We start from the raw sequence: 17726 nt of genomic DNA on the forward strand, positions 1-17726 counted from the left end.
TCTTACTGCTTCAGTAGTGTTCTACTTTCACTGATAATTTTTAACAGTTAGCACCAAGGCATCCATCAGGAACATAACTTTGCTTACAGGACATGGACATATTTACTTAGTCCCTAAAATTTTTCCCAACCAATTGAACAAATTCCAATCAAGATACAAAACCTACACAGTTCTTTCATCTTTGTAACAAACACACCCTACGCATACTCAGAACTGGACCCTGCAAATTCAAGTTAGCCTTACATTTTCCTGAGGGTGTATTTTTCCAGTCATCAAAATCAAATTTGCTTTACATTTATATTTTGCTGTTGATAAAAATATAGAGCTTTTTAGTTGTGTGCTACACAGACTGATTAAAAGGGCAGAAAACTGCAGTACTGATATAATTCTGTAGCCTGAGAGAACCGCCCGATGAGGACAGATCATACAAGGACAGAGTACTCTGCCTCAGAACATGCAATCCATATCTATTGATGCTTATGGAAAAACATTACTGCTCCATGAAGTATAATAGATGGAACATTTCAAAAGAGATCTGTGAACATGTCTACTTTAGATTATACGCAGAAAAAAGTTCATTCATGGAAATCATCAGAGATAAGCAGTTTTATATTATCTTAAATCGTTACGCTCAAACTGCATAGGAAAGTAGCCAAAAATAATGAAAAGTATCAAAGATTTGTCAACCTGCTAGTGGCGGTCTGTGACAATCACCGAAAAATCAAATTATGTCCTCTCGAAGCAATACAGTGTCAACTAAAATCAGAGAAGTACTTTGCTTCAGTTTTACAGTTTCATGTTGTTCTGAAAGGTACATTCCCTGTGGAAGTCAGATTTTATGAAGAGTAAATAAGTAAAATAGAGGAGGAATTGAAAAGAGAAAAAATAAATTTTTCTGAAATACTAGTAGACGCTCCAAAATACAGGACTGCCATCTGAACAAACTCCAGAATACCTCCAGGGCTCTGGCAGGTTTCAGTGAGAAGACCAACGTGCAATCCTTACTCAAATTTCTTTGGCTAGCTTTATAACTTTAAGATCTCGAGAAGCCAAATATAACCCAAACAAAAAGAAGCAAGCTTTACTTTTTCCTCCAAGGCCAGCATTATTCCCTCCTCCTTTCACCCTTTCCCCTCCTTCGAGTCATTTAATACTGTGTCAGAACCAACACACAATCACAGCCATCCACCGGCTGTTCCCTTATCACTCTGCCACTGTCAAGTCAATTGCAGCACATTAACTAAACCAATAAAACAATCTTCAAGAAAATTAGCTTTTACATTACTATTACACTAGATCTACTGTTCATAGATCCTAAAACACCACTGGCACTAAGGCAAAAGCATAGTATGCAGAGTTCTAAGCCTAGAACAAGCTCTTGCTGACCAGCTCATTCAGTAAGATTCCCAGAAGCTCCCTGCCTTCATCCAAGAATGGCTTCAATTTTCATCAAGAAAACAATCTAACACAAAACAAAATGCACAAACCACATCCTGCTGCCTGCCATGCCCTAAAAGTTTTTCTTGTAAAAGTTTTGGTCCTGCCCACAGAGAAAGTATTCCCACTCAGCACATCCTCCCAGCCAATGCTGACAACTGTTGTAAAGGCCCTCTCCTACAAGCGTAGAAGAACTTACTGATCTCTTCCGTTAATTTAGCATTCATTGGCCTCTCATCTTGAGATCAGGGGACCTCAGATTATCACTCAACTCTGTCTCAAACAGTTTCAGAGGCAGCAAGTTAGTCATGCTCATGACTAAATTCCTCTGTGAGGCCAGTCCAAACTGTGACATCGTCTCTTGGATGTACTCATTGCACTGGCCTGCAGAGCAGAAAAGACTACTGCCATTTGACATATGTTTGTCGGTAATTCTGAAATGATTTAATAATGTCGGTCCAGTCAAGCCACATCACAAGACTAATCAACAGAGCTGGCCCTAACTGGCCTTGGAAGAGAAGTTTAAGTCAAGTAAAAATTACCCTCCAGGGGAAAATAAACTTCTTCAATACCAGTTTAACCAGCAGCACGTTACTACTCTGAAGAATGAGAGCATTTATAAAACCCCCATGCAAGAATGACTCGTGGGGGGAAGAGGTGACTAAGGAATTAAACTATCCACTGGAGAGCAAGCTGTGGTTTGTTGGCTCCACTGGGAACAAAAGTTCAACGGCTCGCTGCCCGAGCTGCAAGAGGACATGACTTGCTGTCGGTATTTCCATGAAAGCTGTTATGTGATTCATTAGCTTTGCTGGCCCCTCTCTCCTCCCTCCCTTCCCCCCACACCATCATTAAACTCATCTGTTCTCTTGAGCTCTTGCTTGGCAGAAATGGCGTGCTGACATATAACAGACTTAAAATGAATGGCTCCCACGTTTAGAAGAAAGGAGAAAGGAAGGGAAGCAGATGAGAGAAACTAAAGAGAGGACCCAGAAAAGATCTCACTACACACCCCAGAAAAAGAAAAACAGATATCACAAGAAATAATATATTTCTACAGTACCTTTTATCTTGAAAGTCTCTGTATATTTTACAAACTATATCCCCTACACTGAAGAATCCCTTCCTCAAACACAAAATGAAGCCAACCCTAGGCCAGGACAAAACAGACGTAAGAAAACAGATCAATACTGGCTTAGTGTGAGCACTGACATTGGATATTCTCATCCAAGCCATGTAAGCATGTTTCACAAATAAGCACAGTCCCAAAAAAAAGTCTAACCCTTGGATAACCCCACCCGTCACCTTGTTCCAACTAGAGAAGTTAACATTTCCCATTCAACTGCTTCTTTCAAGAAAGCTTTTGTATGTGTTGAGTCATTTTTTCCACGTCTTCCCAAAGATATTAATCATCACATCACCTGCAGATGTTTAGAGGATAAACAAAACCACACCATCACCGTGTCAACCCATGTCAAAGAACCTTAGCACTCCTGTTCAGAAACACAGGCTGCCTCGCCGTTTCCAAGGCAAACTAATGTTTGAAAGGCTTCTTCTCTCAATAAATACCAGAGCACTGGACAACACTGTATTCTTCCACACAACTCCCATGAAATGTTCCCACTATTTCACAGGTGCTCTGGCCTGTGTTTGTATATACTGATGGTTTCTTTAGCCTGAGGCAGCCAGCCTCAGAAGCAGAAAAATAACTACTGACGAACTGCAGCAACATTCACTATTGTTTTACATCCTTTTTCTGCACTACTCTATCAGTGTTTTCATTCTAAAACCTCCACATGCTTTATAAATATGAATATTGAGAGCACCCAGGTATAGCAGCAAAAGCCACCGCTTACCCACTTTGCAAGTAGGAGGGTTTTGGCAAACAAGTGACACAAACTTGTGTCACACACCACAAACATTCTTACAAATGATTGTAAATATGGTTTAAAATAAATTTTAAATTAGAAGTCAGGAAAAGCCTGTAGAATCTAACATTATTACAAGCAGTCTCCTCAACTGCTTTTTAGACGTTTTTACGCTCTTGGCAATATGTAGGTTAACTTAAAAAGAGATGATATTGAGCTGTTAGAGAGTCTTGTAAATCTGCTGTTCAAAACACAGCCAACTAGACACCAGCCGTGGATTACTTTGCAAGACAGACGCAATGTAGGATGTCTTCCCTTCCTGTCTTCACTTCGCAATCCCTTCCCTCAGCTAGCTACATGTCTTTCAGATTCCCTTGTATTAACGTGTTATCTTCAAACTACTCAGTTTGGGAGCAATGATTTCCTCCCTGTTCCTTGGCAGCATTGATCAGCCCACTAAGAACTTTGGGTCATTATAGCCATACCTTTATATCCCAAAACTTGATTGTGAGCTGTAGTGTCAGGATCACTCACATGGGCAGTGTCAGACTCCGGAAGCGTTGCTTCAGGGACCTATATTATTTTATTTAGTTTTGAGACTGAAATGTATCTTTGTCACAGAACTGTAGCCTCGTTAGCTTAAAGCTATGCATCCCCATTTGCACTCAACGGGAAAATCTGTTAAAGTATATCATGCCCTCTTAAGTATATGAAAATAAGTATTTTCCTCTAGGTTATGACCTTGGGAGCAGATTTTTAAAGACTTCAGTGTTCAGGTCAAGATTTGATTGTTTGTAGTTAAAGCTGGAACATAAACTAGATCAACAAAGAGGCCCATTTCTGGGTTTTGTTTTGGTTATTCCAAAAGGACCAAACTTAGACTACCACAGCTATTCAAGTCACAGGTATTCCTGAATAAGAGTTGAATTAAGTTAATCCAAGCAGAAACAAAGCCCAATGCAGGCACTTCCCTATATCACATTCTAATGGGAAAAACAAGTTTTTGCATCCTAGTTGTCAAAAATCAACACAAACTCTGGTGCAGGTGTCTTTACATTATCCTCTGACTTCCAAAGCCAGAGTTCTCGCACTCAACAGGGAATATGTTGTCAGAATTTATTCTGTCAGCAGTGATGGTCCTGAAACCTTTATGATTAAACAGACTTTTGAGCATGTAGTTTTCAGTCATATCCATAGCTTACGAACAGTGAGGACACATTAAAACAAGACTTAGTACAGCCTAACATTTAAAAACTGAGAAGAGTTTTAAAACTGTTCAGGTGTAACAGAAGCACAAGCAGCATAACCCTTTCCCCTCCAATAAAAAAAAATAAAATAAATCACTGGACAAGAGAAAACAAAGGATGAAAGAGATTTTCAAAACCCACAGGGGGTCCGCACGCTCATTTATCATCTATGTTAATAGTAATAAGCTGTTCAAATCCCACCACTAGCCCTGCAAAAATCACAGCCAGTTTTCCTCAAACCCTGATCAGAGGTTAGCAGTGTACCTCCCCGTGTCTTTATCCATCTCTCCCTTAGTTTATCATCAGTATTATCCCTCCTCAAAATGACAGTAACACGTTTAGTTCCAGCAAGACTTCTATAGCTGGCAGTGGAATGCTTCCAGGGCCTGGGGATGTAGGCAGCCATACTTTCCAGCCTAAAGTTTAACTTTCCCTTAGGGCAGCATTTCTTCTGGTGACTGGATACTGGCAGCTTTTGTGTTCTTCATTAGCCTGCTGATTAACATACTGCTAGAGAATTCTCCACTACACCTAACTGCTGTTCCAGCACTCACTGGCACATCTATTGTGAGAGATCCTAGAGCAGCAACGCAGCGTTGTCTGCCTCTTGCTTTTCTTCACAATACAAGAGATCAGGTACATATGTATTTGCTTTTAAAACAATAGCTACACATCTAACTCAAAGTTATAAAGAAACCCTGATCAAGCAATAACAACTTTAATGGAATTTTGTGAATGAAATTCCCATGGCAACAGTAAGAAACAGAGTGCCAGGAAATACAACCTACTCCAGTTTTCTGTATGGTAGAGGCTTCTAAGCTCGAACAAAAACCTAAGAAATAAATATCAGAAATCAGCAGGCCTACTGTTTTTTCCTCATTCGGCATTTGAGAAACAAGCTAAATCAATCAAAAGGCAACCAACACAGTACTATGGCATCAGGAACAATTTACTAGCCTTCCTAGTGTAGAGACGTTTGGCACAAAGGGAATTAGATCTACCTGATACTAGCTCTTGGCTTTCTCTAAAGTCTGCTACTGATTAACATGCAAAGCACTACATTTCTGAAAGGACAATGGTGGGAAGACCTTCTACAAAGCCATCATTTTAAATTCTAAGGCCTGGAAAATTTCAGGCCTCAGGCCACGAACAATGGTAAAGGCTAACAAACACAGCCAAGCTGCAAATCCTGACAAGTTGCGTGTACAGCACTAGATAAGCTTTGTAACTTTTTAGCTGCATCATGCAGACTATGTAAAATAATATGTCAGGCATTAAGGTCCCTCCCTTGTAGGCATGCTGTTCCAATCAAAGGATTTCTTTCAGAAAAGCTTCCCTAAGGACAGTGCTGCGATCTCAGGTACGCAGCAGCAGCAAATACCATTTACAAGGCAGAAGGTAAACAGCAGCAATTCCTTTAGCAGGCTCGATGCCACCAGCATTAGCTGTGACAACAGCCTCTGCTTCCGCTCGGTGGGACACTGCGGTGAAACCCCCGGAGAACAAAACCCCATTCCCTGCAGGAACAGCCCCGAAAGCCGCAGGCAGCAGCCCCGACATTCCGCACGGTCCGTACAGACCTTGATCGTGCTCCTCCACTCGCCCGGGCTGGTTGCCCATCTTCGGTCACTCCCCCGGCTCTTCCCCGAGCTCCCCTAGAAGCCCGGCGCCCCGCTCATGCTCGGTGGCAGAGGCGGACCTGCCTCTATCTGCCTTTAACGTCTACGCTTCAGTCAACTTAAAAAGGCAAAAAAAAAAAAAAAGAAAAAAAAGTCAGCTCCTTCCTAGTTCCTGGCACCAGGAACCGAGCCTGCTGCTCATGCTGAAGCAGCTGTGGCTCTCCCTCCTACCTCATTACAATATTATGCACTAGAAGGCCGGCCTGTGCAGTTAATTAGCTGCCTGACTGCTGGAATAAAAGGAGGGGGAGAAAGGGAGGCAGAGAAAGAGCCAGCGAGCTCTGGAGGAAGGAGGAGCGACTCCACGAGCGGTGCGGGCCACCCAGGGGCGGCCGGCGCACACTGCAGGCACCGCTTTTGCCAAGCCCCGCTGGAGCCACCACCGAGCTCCACCACGGACAAGATCTTGGCTTGGAAACTCGAGCAGGGCTCCGGTGCCCCAACGCAGCCATGGCTGCAGAGGGGCGAGGGGGGCAGAGAGCTGTTTCTAGGCCATACACTAGGAAATTCCCAAGCGAAACACTGAAACGCAGCTGGGAGTGAAGAAGGGCAGAAGGACTCCCAGCGAAGACAAGAGCAGGCAAATGCCTCCAAAGCAAAGACAAAATTAGTTTTGCCCCCAGTTCACAACACTGGAAGCATGCTTACCGTGGAGCAAACGGACCCTGCCCGTAGGTCTAAGTACACTGCTGGGTAGAGATACACTTGGCCATCTGGTTAAGGACTTCCCTTAACTAAGCTGTCACGAGAATTAGGAGACCAAATTTCAGAAATGCTCAGCATCTTCTGAAAACTTACGATACCTAAAAGATACTGAAATGGAGACTGAACTCCTCTGAAATCCTGACCATGATTGTGAGCATAAGCCCTTTCCAAAATGTCCTATCAGATTTGTTCCGATATCCTCTGGGGATACTCCTGGCTAAGCTTGAGCATCCCCAGCTCTTCTTAGCCTCAACTGATACTAAGAATAGTCAGTACATTGCAGGTTCACATCCATATTATAAAAATGGTGTACAGGATACACTGAATACTATTAAAACCTCATTCTCTTTGTTGAAGAAAGGACATGGTGGTTTATTATCCCTAACACACTACTACAGTGACTTCCAAAGTTCCCCTCATGGTAGTTCCTCGCAAACACTGAAAAAACCCCAAGAAAATCTGAAAGCCACTACTACATCTAGAAGCTGCAACCACAAATATGGTCTACATACCAGATCTGTATCATCAATATTTTTGACTATGACTTGTATGGCAAGAGCAGCTGCCCGAGGCAGGCCTATCCACAGAGGCTGGCCAAGAGCCAGGCTTTCAAAGCAAGAAATCAAGATACGCCTCACTAATGGACTCATGATGTACATGGGAAACAAGAATAGTGAATGGCTCCAGTGATCAGTTTCCATTACACAGGAAAGTAACAGAATCATCTTCTTATAGTTTTGGTTTCAACATAAGGGTTCAAAACAAATTCAGAAATAGTAAACTAACGTGTCCCAGGCTCAAATCAGATTGAATAGAAAACATACAGGAATTAATCTAGCTAGTTGTGAATCCGTTATTTCAAATAAAAGAGTCTAGAGATCATTCAATATGATAGAAACAGATTTTTGCTAATATTTCAGTATAACAGGGCGAGTTAGGCATCAGTCTTAAACTTTTCATTGTTCTTGCTCTGACACTTTATGGATGAAGCTAAAAATTTTCATACAGCTGTCTGTATTTGGGTGACATTAAACAAAACTCCTGTCTACTTCTATCTTATGACATGCCAAGCATAAAATGCTTTGTTTAATGAATAAGTTCTATAAAAAAGTATCACTGAGAGCACATTTTTCTTCTAAAAGTCATCTTATGGTCTGTTAAGTCTTGTATCTTATTAGGATGGGTCCTCAGCTTGCCCTTCTCAAAGGTACAGATACAAGTGTTCTCCAACTATTCAAACTGTTGAAACATGTCTCCAAGACAGAGATTTTTCTTCCATTATGGACTAAAGAGTGACTTCTGCTTTTCTTCATCAGGATTCACCAGAGGGATTGTATTAGCCAAGATAATCTCTTGGGTTGATAAATCGTGACACTGAGCATTTATTATTTCAACACCTGCTTTCTATTTCTGTAACACAAAAGGGAATAGTGTAACAGGGTCCCAGTACAGTATAGGGTGCAAGGGTGGAGTAATTATAAAATGTAATCACTGAGTCAGAGCAAACACAGCTGAAATCTGAGCACTGTGGAAGAGCCATAACTGGAAGAACCAATCTGTTATTTTTGACAGTGGCACGAAACATAAGTCAGACCATTCTAACACCATGATAGGGAGCATGATGTCAGGCAAAAGACTTCTAGCCCAAGTCCGCAGTGAGAAGTAAGGTATGAAATTTAAAATACAGCTATAGCCTGAGCAGAAGACATGGAGAAGGCATTATTGTTTATGGAGCTTGCAGCTCAAACTGAGGAAAAAGAAAAAGGAATAATGGCAAGCTTGATTATAGCGTGGTAACTAGGTAATAAATTATGACAGCACAGCTAAATCTTTAGGCATGTATTTGTTATCTGAACATTTTACATTATTTTCCCTTCCTCCTCAGTAACAAAGGCACAAAAATTAATGGATGAATCTCTAAAACAGATTAGCCGATTTCTTCCTAGGCAAGAAGTTTGACTCATCCCTTTGCACTATCCACTTGTGGGACTGTCAGTAAAACCCCACAAACACCCCTTTTCTGTGTAGTTAGAATGGGAATGAATTAGTCAAGGTGCAACATATGTAATTCTTTCAACTCACTAGTCAAATGATTGGATTTACTTGCCAGGCATAACCTTTTCTCGCATGCTACTCTCACAACACAGCAAATGAATTAGCACAACTTCTGTTAAAATTATAATCCGTGCTCAAAAGTGTGAAGAAGCCACAGAATTACCTCAAATTTCCAGTGGCCAGATAGCTGACAGTTTCTTCAGAAGGCCAAGGTCTAAAGAAGTTACAGATGCTGAGCAGGACCTCCAGGCCAAGACTGAACTAAACTGAATGGGCCCTAAGGGTGGACACTGGCTATCAATACCACTGTTCACAGTATCATGCTCTACTTCCACTAATGCTAAAGATTTTGTGAGCACTAAGTACATACGTAGCAGGGAAAAGAAATCTGCAGAGCTGTGCATATCATGCACAGTAGTGGACCCCAAAGGATTAGGAATACAACATCTATGTTGAAACCCAGAAGAAAGAGCAAATGTATTTTTAACCATGCTAAAAACTGAATTTTTGTTGTGAGGATAATTGGTGAGGTCATAGTTAAGTTCATGGCACAGAACTGCAGCCTTCCAGGAACCCATCTGAGATGTAGCTGTCATTCCCTCCCTCTTACATTAGATTTTAATACTGTAAAGTAAGCCAAAAGCTGCTAGGGAAAAAAAAAAAAAAAAAAACAGTGGAAAAAAATTATACAAGGAATGCCAAGCCCTTTCCTGATATGCATACTTGTCAGACCAGGCCAGCTTTGCGTTCCTTTCTTTTGCTCCCTCCCATTCTTCAAGTGCAAACACAATGGCATTCTGCCAAGGCATTTTGGCTGTGACACGTTTAGGCCTAGAGAATTTGTATTACGGATCATTTCTCTTCAAACCAGCTGAAGGAAAGCTGATAATTAACCTAGGGCAGGTAGTCAACACAAGGTTGTGTTGACTTTTCTGAACAACTTCACTAAAGAAGCCTGAAAAGAAAAGAAAACAAGCTGAGAGATCATAGATCTGTACTATTCCTGGACCATCCAAGCATGCTGCCCTTTCTGTTTATGTATCTCTAGCAAAGCTTTTGTGATCATCACAGTTTGCTTACAGCTGTAATGGATCTTCCCTATACACGTTCTCTTGAGCCAATTAACTGTCAACAATTTAATGAGTCAAGTCATTACAGTCTTTAAGATTTAGCATTTCAGTATCCCTACCACACACTGAATCCTCTTAACTGGCTCAGATCCCAGGGTGGTAAACACGTGCCAACAAAGTAATTCTCAGGGGAATATACAACAGAAAAGGGTCTCCCTTTCAGATCATTTTAGCAAGAAGTTGCGTGCAAAATCTTAGAACGTGTTAGTACAGATTCAGTGCAGTAAGTGTAGATTGTGCAGTAGATTAGGACAGCAAGAAAACTAAAAAAGGTACATGCTGCAGAGAGCGTTGTCAGCAGAAGTTAATTCTTACTTGTTTAATAATGCAAGATGACAGCAGACAGCCTGTGAATGCCTCTCAAAGAAGCTGCTCTCCTTAACACGATCAGGTATCGGAAATCGCAACAGACAGTCACTAAAACGCATTTCTCTCGCTTCATTCCCAGTTATGGAAGAAGGTTCATACCATACAGCCAACACCAGAACAAAAGAATAATTGTCTCTGTCAACCTTCACATGCCACCTTCAGAACAAGAAGAGAGCATCCGTCGATAGATCTCTCTAGTTCAAGGAATCATGGGACTGAGATCTCAAGTTTAATGATAAGGCCACTGCTATTTTTTCATTAAAGAGCTACTGAGCTCCTTCTGCCCTACTGGAATAAGTGCCTTTTCTGATTAAAATATCCTACCAGAGAAAAATATTTATTAAAGGGGAAAAAACCCCTGAAGAACAGTCCTGTGAAGCAGTGCCCATTCCAAGCCATTCTAAGATGTAGGACTATCCACAGGTTACAGAAAGAAAGAAAAAAGGTTAGAGGAACGTGAGAATTTAACATGGCAAACATGTTAACAAACATCATACAGGAACTTTTTCAGCAAAGGCACCAGAAGTGAACATATCCATTTAAGTGTGCAGGCTATCACACAAAAAAGTCATTCTAAGAAGAAATAAGAGAAACTTGACAAGTAGCTGCCATAAACTAAACCTGGAATGCCAAATTTCATCTACCTCAATTCTTCAGCTTTCACTTTAGAGGTTTGCGGCTGTAATCTTCTAAAATGGTGCTGAAAGTTAGTCTGATTACTCGATACCCGGGGAAATCCCAGCTAGAGGAAATATTTTGCTAAGTAATGTCAGAGAGGTTAAGGTTCAGATTCACATTTGCACTAATAGGTTCCAAACAACCATGCAGATATGTGTAAGTGTGTGTAGATCCAGCTACATGTAGAGCTATGGATGTAAATGTAGACATATATTTTCGCATTGTTTTACCTGTTAAATCCTGCAGTACTTCTTGCCTATTTGAATGACATCTTGACAAAGCAATTTTTTTGACTCTTCCTTTCCTTTTTACATCAATTCCGGAGCTAGAACCTCTTTTTCTTGATAAGAAGGAATAATTATGCAAGAGCTGTGTCTTGTACTTGGGAAGGGGAGCAAAATGCAACTAGCTTTCCAGATGAAGCATATTTATTGTGCCTGGGAAACCCCAGATGAGATCAGTCATTTGGTTTCTAGGGAAGTCTTGTGGAACAGAACGCACCAGTCTCGTTAGTGTCTCTCACACTTGTCTCTATCTTTCACAAGAAAAACGAGACAGTAACGAGTCTGAATGCAAAGTGCAGCAACCTTGCTACAAACCTATAGTAGTCCTTTGATGTGACAGATCACAAAAAGCAGGGCCTGTCAAAAACTGATGTATGGGAGAGTAAAAGGGCCCCAAGGTCAGAGAGCTGTCCTTCAAAAGAAATCACTTTCCTTTTTCCTGTTCTAATTGGGGTGCATTAGCGTCTTATGAAGAATTAAACTGTCAATTATTTTTTTTTTCAAAGATTCTTTTAAAAAAAAAAAAGCTTTTTTTAAGAAAAATACTTTTCTTGAATTTTCTGACCACATAGAGAAGGCTTCTGGTCTGGATTAGCGTCACATTAACCTAAATGGTTACACCCCATCAGAAAGCGACAAACACTCGCCAAGCAGAGACATTAGCAGAAAGAAGAACGTAAATTTGATCAATTCTCTATATTACTCTCAGATAGGAAACTTGAAGTGACAATTGTATAAACATACAGGGAGCTCTGAAATCTGTAGTCTGCCACATTTTCAATTTTGATGGGAAAGAAGCATATCTAACAAGTGTTACATGCAATAAAACCATAGACCAGTCTCCCCTCTAAAATCAACCACAGTTGAACTCGTTCAGGTTTCACAAGTGACACCAATACTTCCCCGCACTAACACCAATGCTGGCAGGGGCCAGTTAGCCTCATTTAATTAAAGCCTTTCTTTTCTGAATATCATCACTATCAACATGGACAAGCTACAAGCAACTGCGTTTCAGAGGGAAATCAAGGTTTTTCTTTTTACATAAACTACATGGCAAACAAACAGGCCAAATGGACTAATGGTACGTGCGCTACTAGAACTAGGAAGGAACTGAAGATACACAGGTATCATATTTTGTCATTGGGACGCTAACATTGGGGAGGAATGCAAGTGACAATTCACAGAAATCCTCATCAAAACGGAGACCCTCCTTATTGGAGCTGAACATTGTTCAATCCAAAGTGTTCCACAACAGAACATAATCTTCAGGTCCTTCTATAGCCTTCACTGATTACGCCAAGTTTCTCAGTATTTTTATTTTATATTTAATTCACCAGGCTTTTTACAACAGCGTGCTTTGTACAGCTTCATTTCTAATGCTGGCAATGTTCCATTCTGGGATTAGTAGCTTTTGTCCGGGTAACCTGCAGAGTTCAGAGTCTCGACGCTAGATGCCTAGGAGATAATTGAAACTCTTAATATCTTTGAGTTTGCCTCCTCTATACTTCTGCACTGGCAATGTCTCCAACCATTGATGTTAATCAACTCAGCAGGCATGCACAGAAGGCAACGCACTTTTATTGCTTTAGCTGAAAATGTGTGCCAATTATTGATTTTTCCCATTTTATGCATAAAAATAAATTGCCATTTCTGATGGAGCACGGGATGACACCCTTACATTCCTGCTGGTGTCTTGGCTTTTTCTGACCTCCAGAGATATAACACATGCCATTACCATTGTGAGAAGGTACAGTACGTGTCTTCTAACATGGTTTGAGCTTTAGAAAGATCCTGAGCTTGTCAGTAAAATGTGCAGGATTTCTCCAAGTTACGTGATTATAACATTGTTATTGACAATTTCCTACTGTTTCTAAGGCAAATTCACTAGGTCTGTATAGATTTAGGCTTTACTTAGGAATAAAGAAATAAGCTGATGAAGCAGCTTGAGAAAACAAGCACAGCTATCCATTACTTACATTTCAAGGATACTTCATATAATAGCTGGCAGATCTTGATATAAAAATCAATATATTTGTGAGAAATGCCTGAAGCACGCTGAATACTTTTGAATTATGTGCTCACAGCTCAGCCCAGCCACACATCCTGGCTGTGTCTCTTTTCTAATGTCCAGCACAAGATTTTTTTCTTGTTCCTGTCAAACCTGACAGATAATAGCTTCTGGCACTGAAATAACAGCACGGAAGCACATGAACACGATTAAACCAGGCAGCCTTGAGGGAAATTTTCCAGAAGTGCTTGAGTAGGGAGTTTGCAGGGAGTGAGTGACAGGACCAAGAGCAAGGATTTGGAATTACTTCTAGGATCCACTGAGCAAGCAATCTCACCTGTCTGAACCCCAAATTTTCCATTTGCATACCAGTATACCATGCAATGGTATATGATCATATAACAGCTTTGAAATTCTCTGTGAAACAGTAGTATTTACAGTTATTTAGCTTGCAAGACTTAAAGGATTAGAATCTGAAAAATTACCTGTTTTTTTTTTATAATCTTGAATCTTAAGGAGAAGAGAGTTCTAGTTTTTAATGAAGATATAAATTTCTCTATTTAAAAATTTTAAATTAATTCTTTTACTACACGGCTTCACAAGTGCATGCATTAAAATAACCATTTTTCAAGATTAGTGACTTCTTCCTCCTTTTTTGCAATTTTTCCAGCTCTCTTCCATCTACTGAAACATTAAAAGTAATGCAAGAACTCTATACGTTTGGTTTTAACATAAAGCCAAATTGCTACTTCAGGACAGTACATGGAAATACATAACAAATACATAACACTGTGGATAAGGAAGCTGAATCCAAGACATTTATTTCTCTCTGCGTATTATTTTCCCATTACTTGGGATTTCAAAACTGCCAAGCAGTTACAAAGCCAAACATCACAGCACAGAACTTCCAGCCAGAACCTGTCTCCAGCTCCCTTTGCTCAACTCCACGTGCCAAGAATGGATACATGAGATTGGCCTCACCTCCCTTTAAGTTGCTTATGATTTACTGCATTAGCTTCCAACAAGGCAGACAGGGGTAGTTATGTCAGCAAAAGGCCAGAATGAATAACTTTAACTCCACCAAGGGCAGCATACAAACAAGCCTATTTAAGCAAGCAATCTTGATGTCAATTATTTATTATCTGCAGCATTTGGAACACGTGCTATTGCTCAAGGTCGACGCACAAATGTTGGACAGTTACACCCAAAGAAGAAACTTAAGCTTTGCTATTTCCATACCTTATTTCTTTCAATTTCTCTTATACAATGCTATAATACCAACTGAGTGCCACCAGAGTGTAGCTGGAACTAATATAATATCATTTCAGTGAAATAACTGAATTGCTCACTTGAATAATAGACAAAGCCTGATCTAAAAAGCACAAACAAGCCGGGGGAAAAGACATGATACCTGCAGTTAAGACATGAAAGGAAGATGCAGAACTGATTAAGGCAATCAAAGAGGCCAAAGAAAGTGGTTTCAGAACAAAATTTCAAGACTTGCACAGTTGGGGATGTACACAAACATCTGCATTCCCCAGCTACAGGACCATTTGTATTTGGATTAGCTCCACAGTCAGTTAACATTGCAGTGTAGTCTTGATCATAAATCAGAGACTATTTGGGATGCTATTTCAATAAAGTAGCGTGTCCAAAAATGTTCTCTCCTTTTCTACTTAATGTTCCCAGGAACATGTTGTGCCCTCTGTCATAACTGATTTTTATTTTTCCTCTTAGCAACAATATACAGTATTAAAATATGCCTATTGATATTTTCTCATAGTGTGACAATCTAAAAGTAGCGTCCAGCTTTGTAACCCTGCTCACTAATATCTAGCACCTTCCAGTGGTGATGATAACAACACGTCTTCTCAGAATATAGCTAGATTTCCAAGCACCCTGTTGGACTGTAGAACCACTGTGAAAATTAAGATATGTAAGATACAGATCTTTTTGAATACATACCTACAATAGCCCCTGTAAGACCCAGGATAGTTCTTTCTAGGTTAAAGGAATTTTAGAGGGGTAGCACATATAATTCTTATTTATTTACACAATATACATAGCTCCACATTTGGTATCTTTTCTTTCCACTTAGCGCTAATATTCCCATTCACATTTCTACAAATGCTGATGCAAAGCAATATATGAGATCAGATCTAATGATGTAATTTGAGTTGGCAAAACAATACCCAGATGTAACTTGACGTCTAGAAACCATTTTACCCTTTGCATTTAAAGCAGTCATCATCATAAACCTTATCCTTCCTCCAATCCCAGTTATTATGCATGCATGCAGAAGGGGGCTCTCTATTCCAGTGCTAGTATTTTTGTATCTGACATACGTATTACATTCTGGGCTCCCTGCAGTGCTGTTTCCCTGGCTGCATTCCCAGGATGCTATGCTGCATCATCTGTACAGGTTTTCTTCTCCCCATGTTACTCCTCCCAAGCATCTTTTGCCAGCATCATGCCTCTTTATTGGCTGGTGAATCTCAAATGCCTTTGTATATGACTAGTCACTATTAAATTTGAGGATTTACACGTCAATTAACTGCAGAACAGGATCTGGTTTTGGATTACTGTGAAGCACTTGTGCTGTTACAAGATGCAGCATTTTCTTTCAGGGTTGGGGGGGAAGCATACAGGGAAGAATATAAAGATTTTTTTTCTTTATTTCCCTCTCCCAGAAATCCCTTTCTGGTTAGTAATATTGTTCTGTTACACGGCCAAACCCTTCAGAGGCAAACAGGGAGGTCATGGTCAAATTTAATAAGATCTCACATTCCCTTGGAAATGCCACCAGGGAGCAGACAAAAGCAAGCGTTTGCTGAGCTCCTGGGGAAAAACAGAGCGTTTGCACAGAAGCCCTTGGTATGCAGATGGTGTCGCTGCCTTTCGAACAGGCTTAGATTGAAACCAATAGGAACAAGCTGATGGGGTAACGCCGAGGGGGCGAGGTGCCGCGCCGCAGCTCAGGAGCGCTGGCTGTACACGAAGATGCAAGGGCTGGCTCTTTGTTCTCGCCTCTCTGCTGTGTCCCAGGAACAGCAGGGTAACCTCTCTGCCCATTCAGCGGAGGGAGAAGGGAGAATGCTATCGATATGCGGTGAAAACGTAAAACAAAAATCCAGCTTTCGAATGGATTTATCGTTCTGCGAGGCAGCGGGCTGTGCACCGCCGGGGCGCCGGCGCCCCCGCCTGGCCACACCGCCCGGGCTCACCCCCCTCGACGGCCCCTGGAAACCCCCGGCTTCTCCCTTTTCTCTGGGGATGACGGACTCATGAGGCGTAGGATGCGCTGAAAGGCCAGCCTGCAAGGCACTTCACATCTCGTCCTACACGCTGAATACTACAGCAGGTAAGTTATAGCTGTGCTACAAGGCAGGGGATGAGGAAAACTCAGCTAGCATCTCGGTAAACCAAGTGACACTCACAGCACATTCTGTACAGAGTCTTGTCCAGAATCTTTCTATCTACCTGTGCTGGGCTTCAGTCGACTCTCAGCAAGCTCAGAGATCGCTCCTGTCGTAATGGTCTTCTTCAGTCGAGAGACTCCAGAAGCTGCTGCCACCCCTGGTTTTGTCAGCATGTCATCGCTGCTTGCCCTCTTCAGCTGCAATACAGAGATTTTGTGAGCAACCAGAAGATTAAGATCTTGATTATTCCCATCAAGTAGTTCAAAAGGCAAGGTTCCTGGGAGAAAAGGAACACATGCTCTACAGAACATTTACATCAAGTAATCCAATGGGAATATTGCTTTAATAACCATACCAAATAATTTTTTTATCAATTTTTGTATTTGTTTTGCATTTTAGATATTTGTGAAGTGGGTTAAGAGACACTGCTGTTTCAATAGCAAAGAATGAAAATGGGAGAGACCATTCAAATAAGAAAGAAATCATTGAAAGGCTGTGGGAAAGTAGTTTACAGGAGTAGACTACTGTCAACTCCAGCTTCTCGGATCTTACTCTGAACAGCATTCATTGTATTTCCTCAGTGGTTTACATTTAGTCAAGTATTTGGGCCTGTGCAGGTAAGTGCCAGTTGCAGAGCCGGACACACTGGGTAGGTGAAAGCAGCAAATAATCGGCCCTTAATCTGTCTGTCAAAAAAAGATCCTAAAGGACCTGCTGGCTCTTGTCCCTCCACTCAGGATCACGCAGTTTTGCCCCAACAGTGACCTTAGACCCTCTGAAGAGACTTCTGAGCGATCCCAATAGCAAGTAACTGCCAGTTCCTTCCTGTGTTTGTCAAACAGGAGTC

At 41.1% G+C, this 17726-nt stretch overlaps 1 protein-coding gene across 9 annotated transcripts in view; it reads right to left on the reverse strand.

Annotated features, from left to right (window-relative positions):
* SPECC1 (sperm antigen with calponin homology and coiled-coil domains 1) overlaps window positions 1-17726 on the reverse strand; it is a 98798-nt gene that overhangs the window by 57358 nt on the left and 23714 nt on the right. For 8 of the 9 annotated variants that reach the window (XM_054209037.1, XM_054209035.1, XM_054209031.1 and 5 more), the window contains exon 3: window positions 16941-17076. In XM_054209037.1, coding sequence (XP_054065012.1) covers window positions 16941-17076 — 136 coding nt within the window. Of the gene's footprint in view, window positions 1-6132; window positions 6448-16940; window positions 17077-17726 lie in introns of those variants that run through there. The other variant, XM_054209038.1, reaches the window with a different exon arrangement.

Source organism: Rissa tridactyla, chromosome 7 (genome assembly GCF_028500815.1).
Source record: "Rissa tridactyla isolate bRisTri1 chromosome 7, bRisTri1.patW.cur.20221130, whole genome shotgun sequence".
In the NCBI taxonomy this organism is placed as follows: Eukaryota; Metazoa; Chordata; class Aves; order Charadriiformes; family Laridae; genus Rissa; species Rissa tridactyla.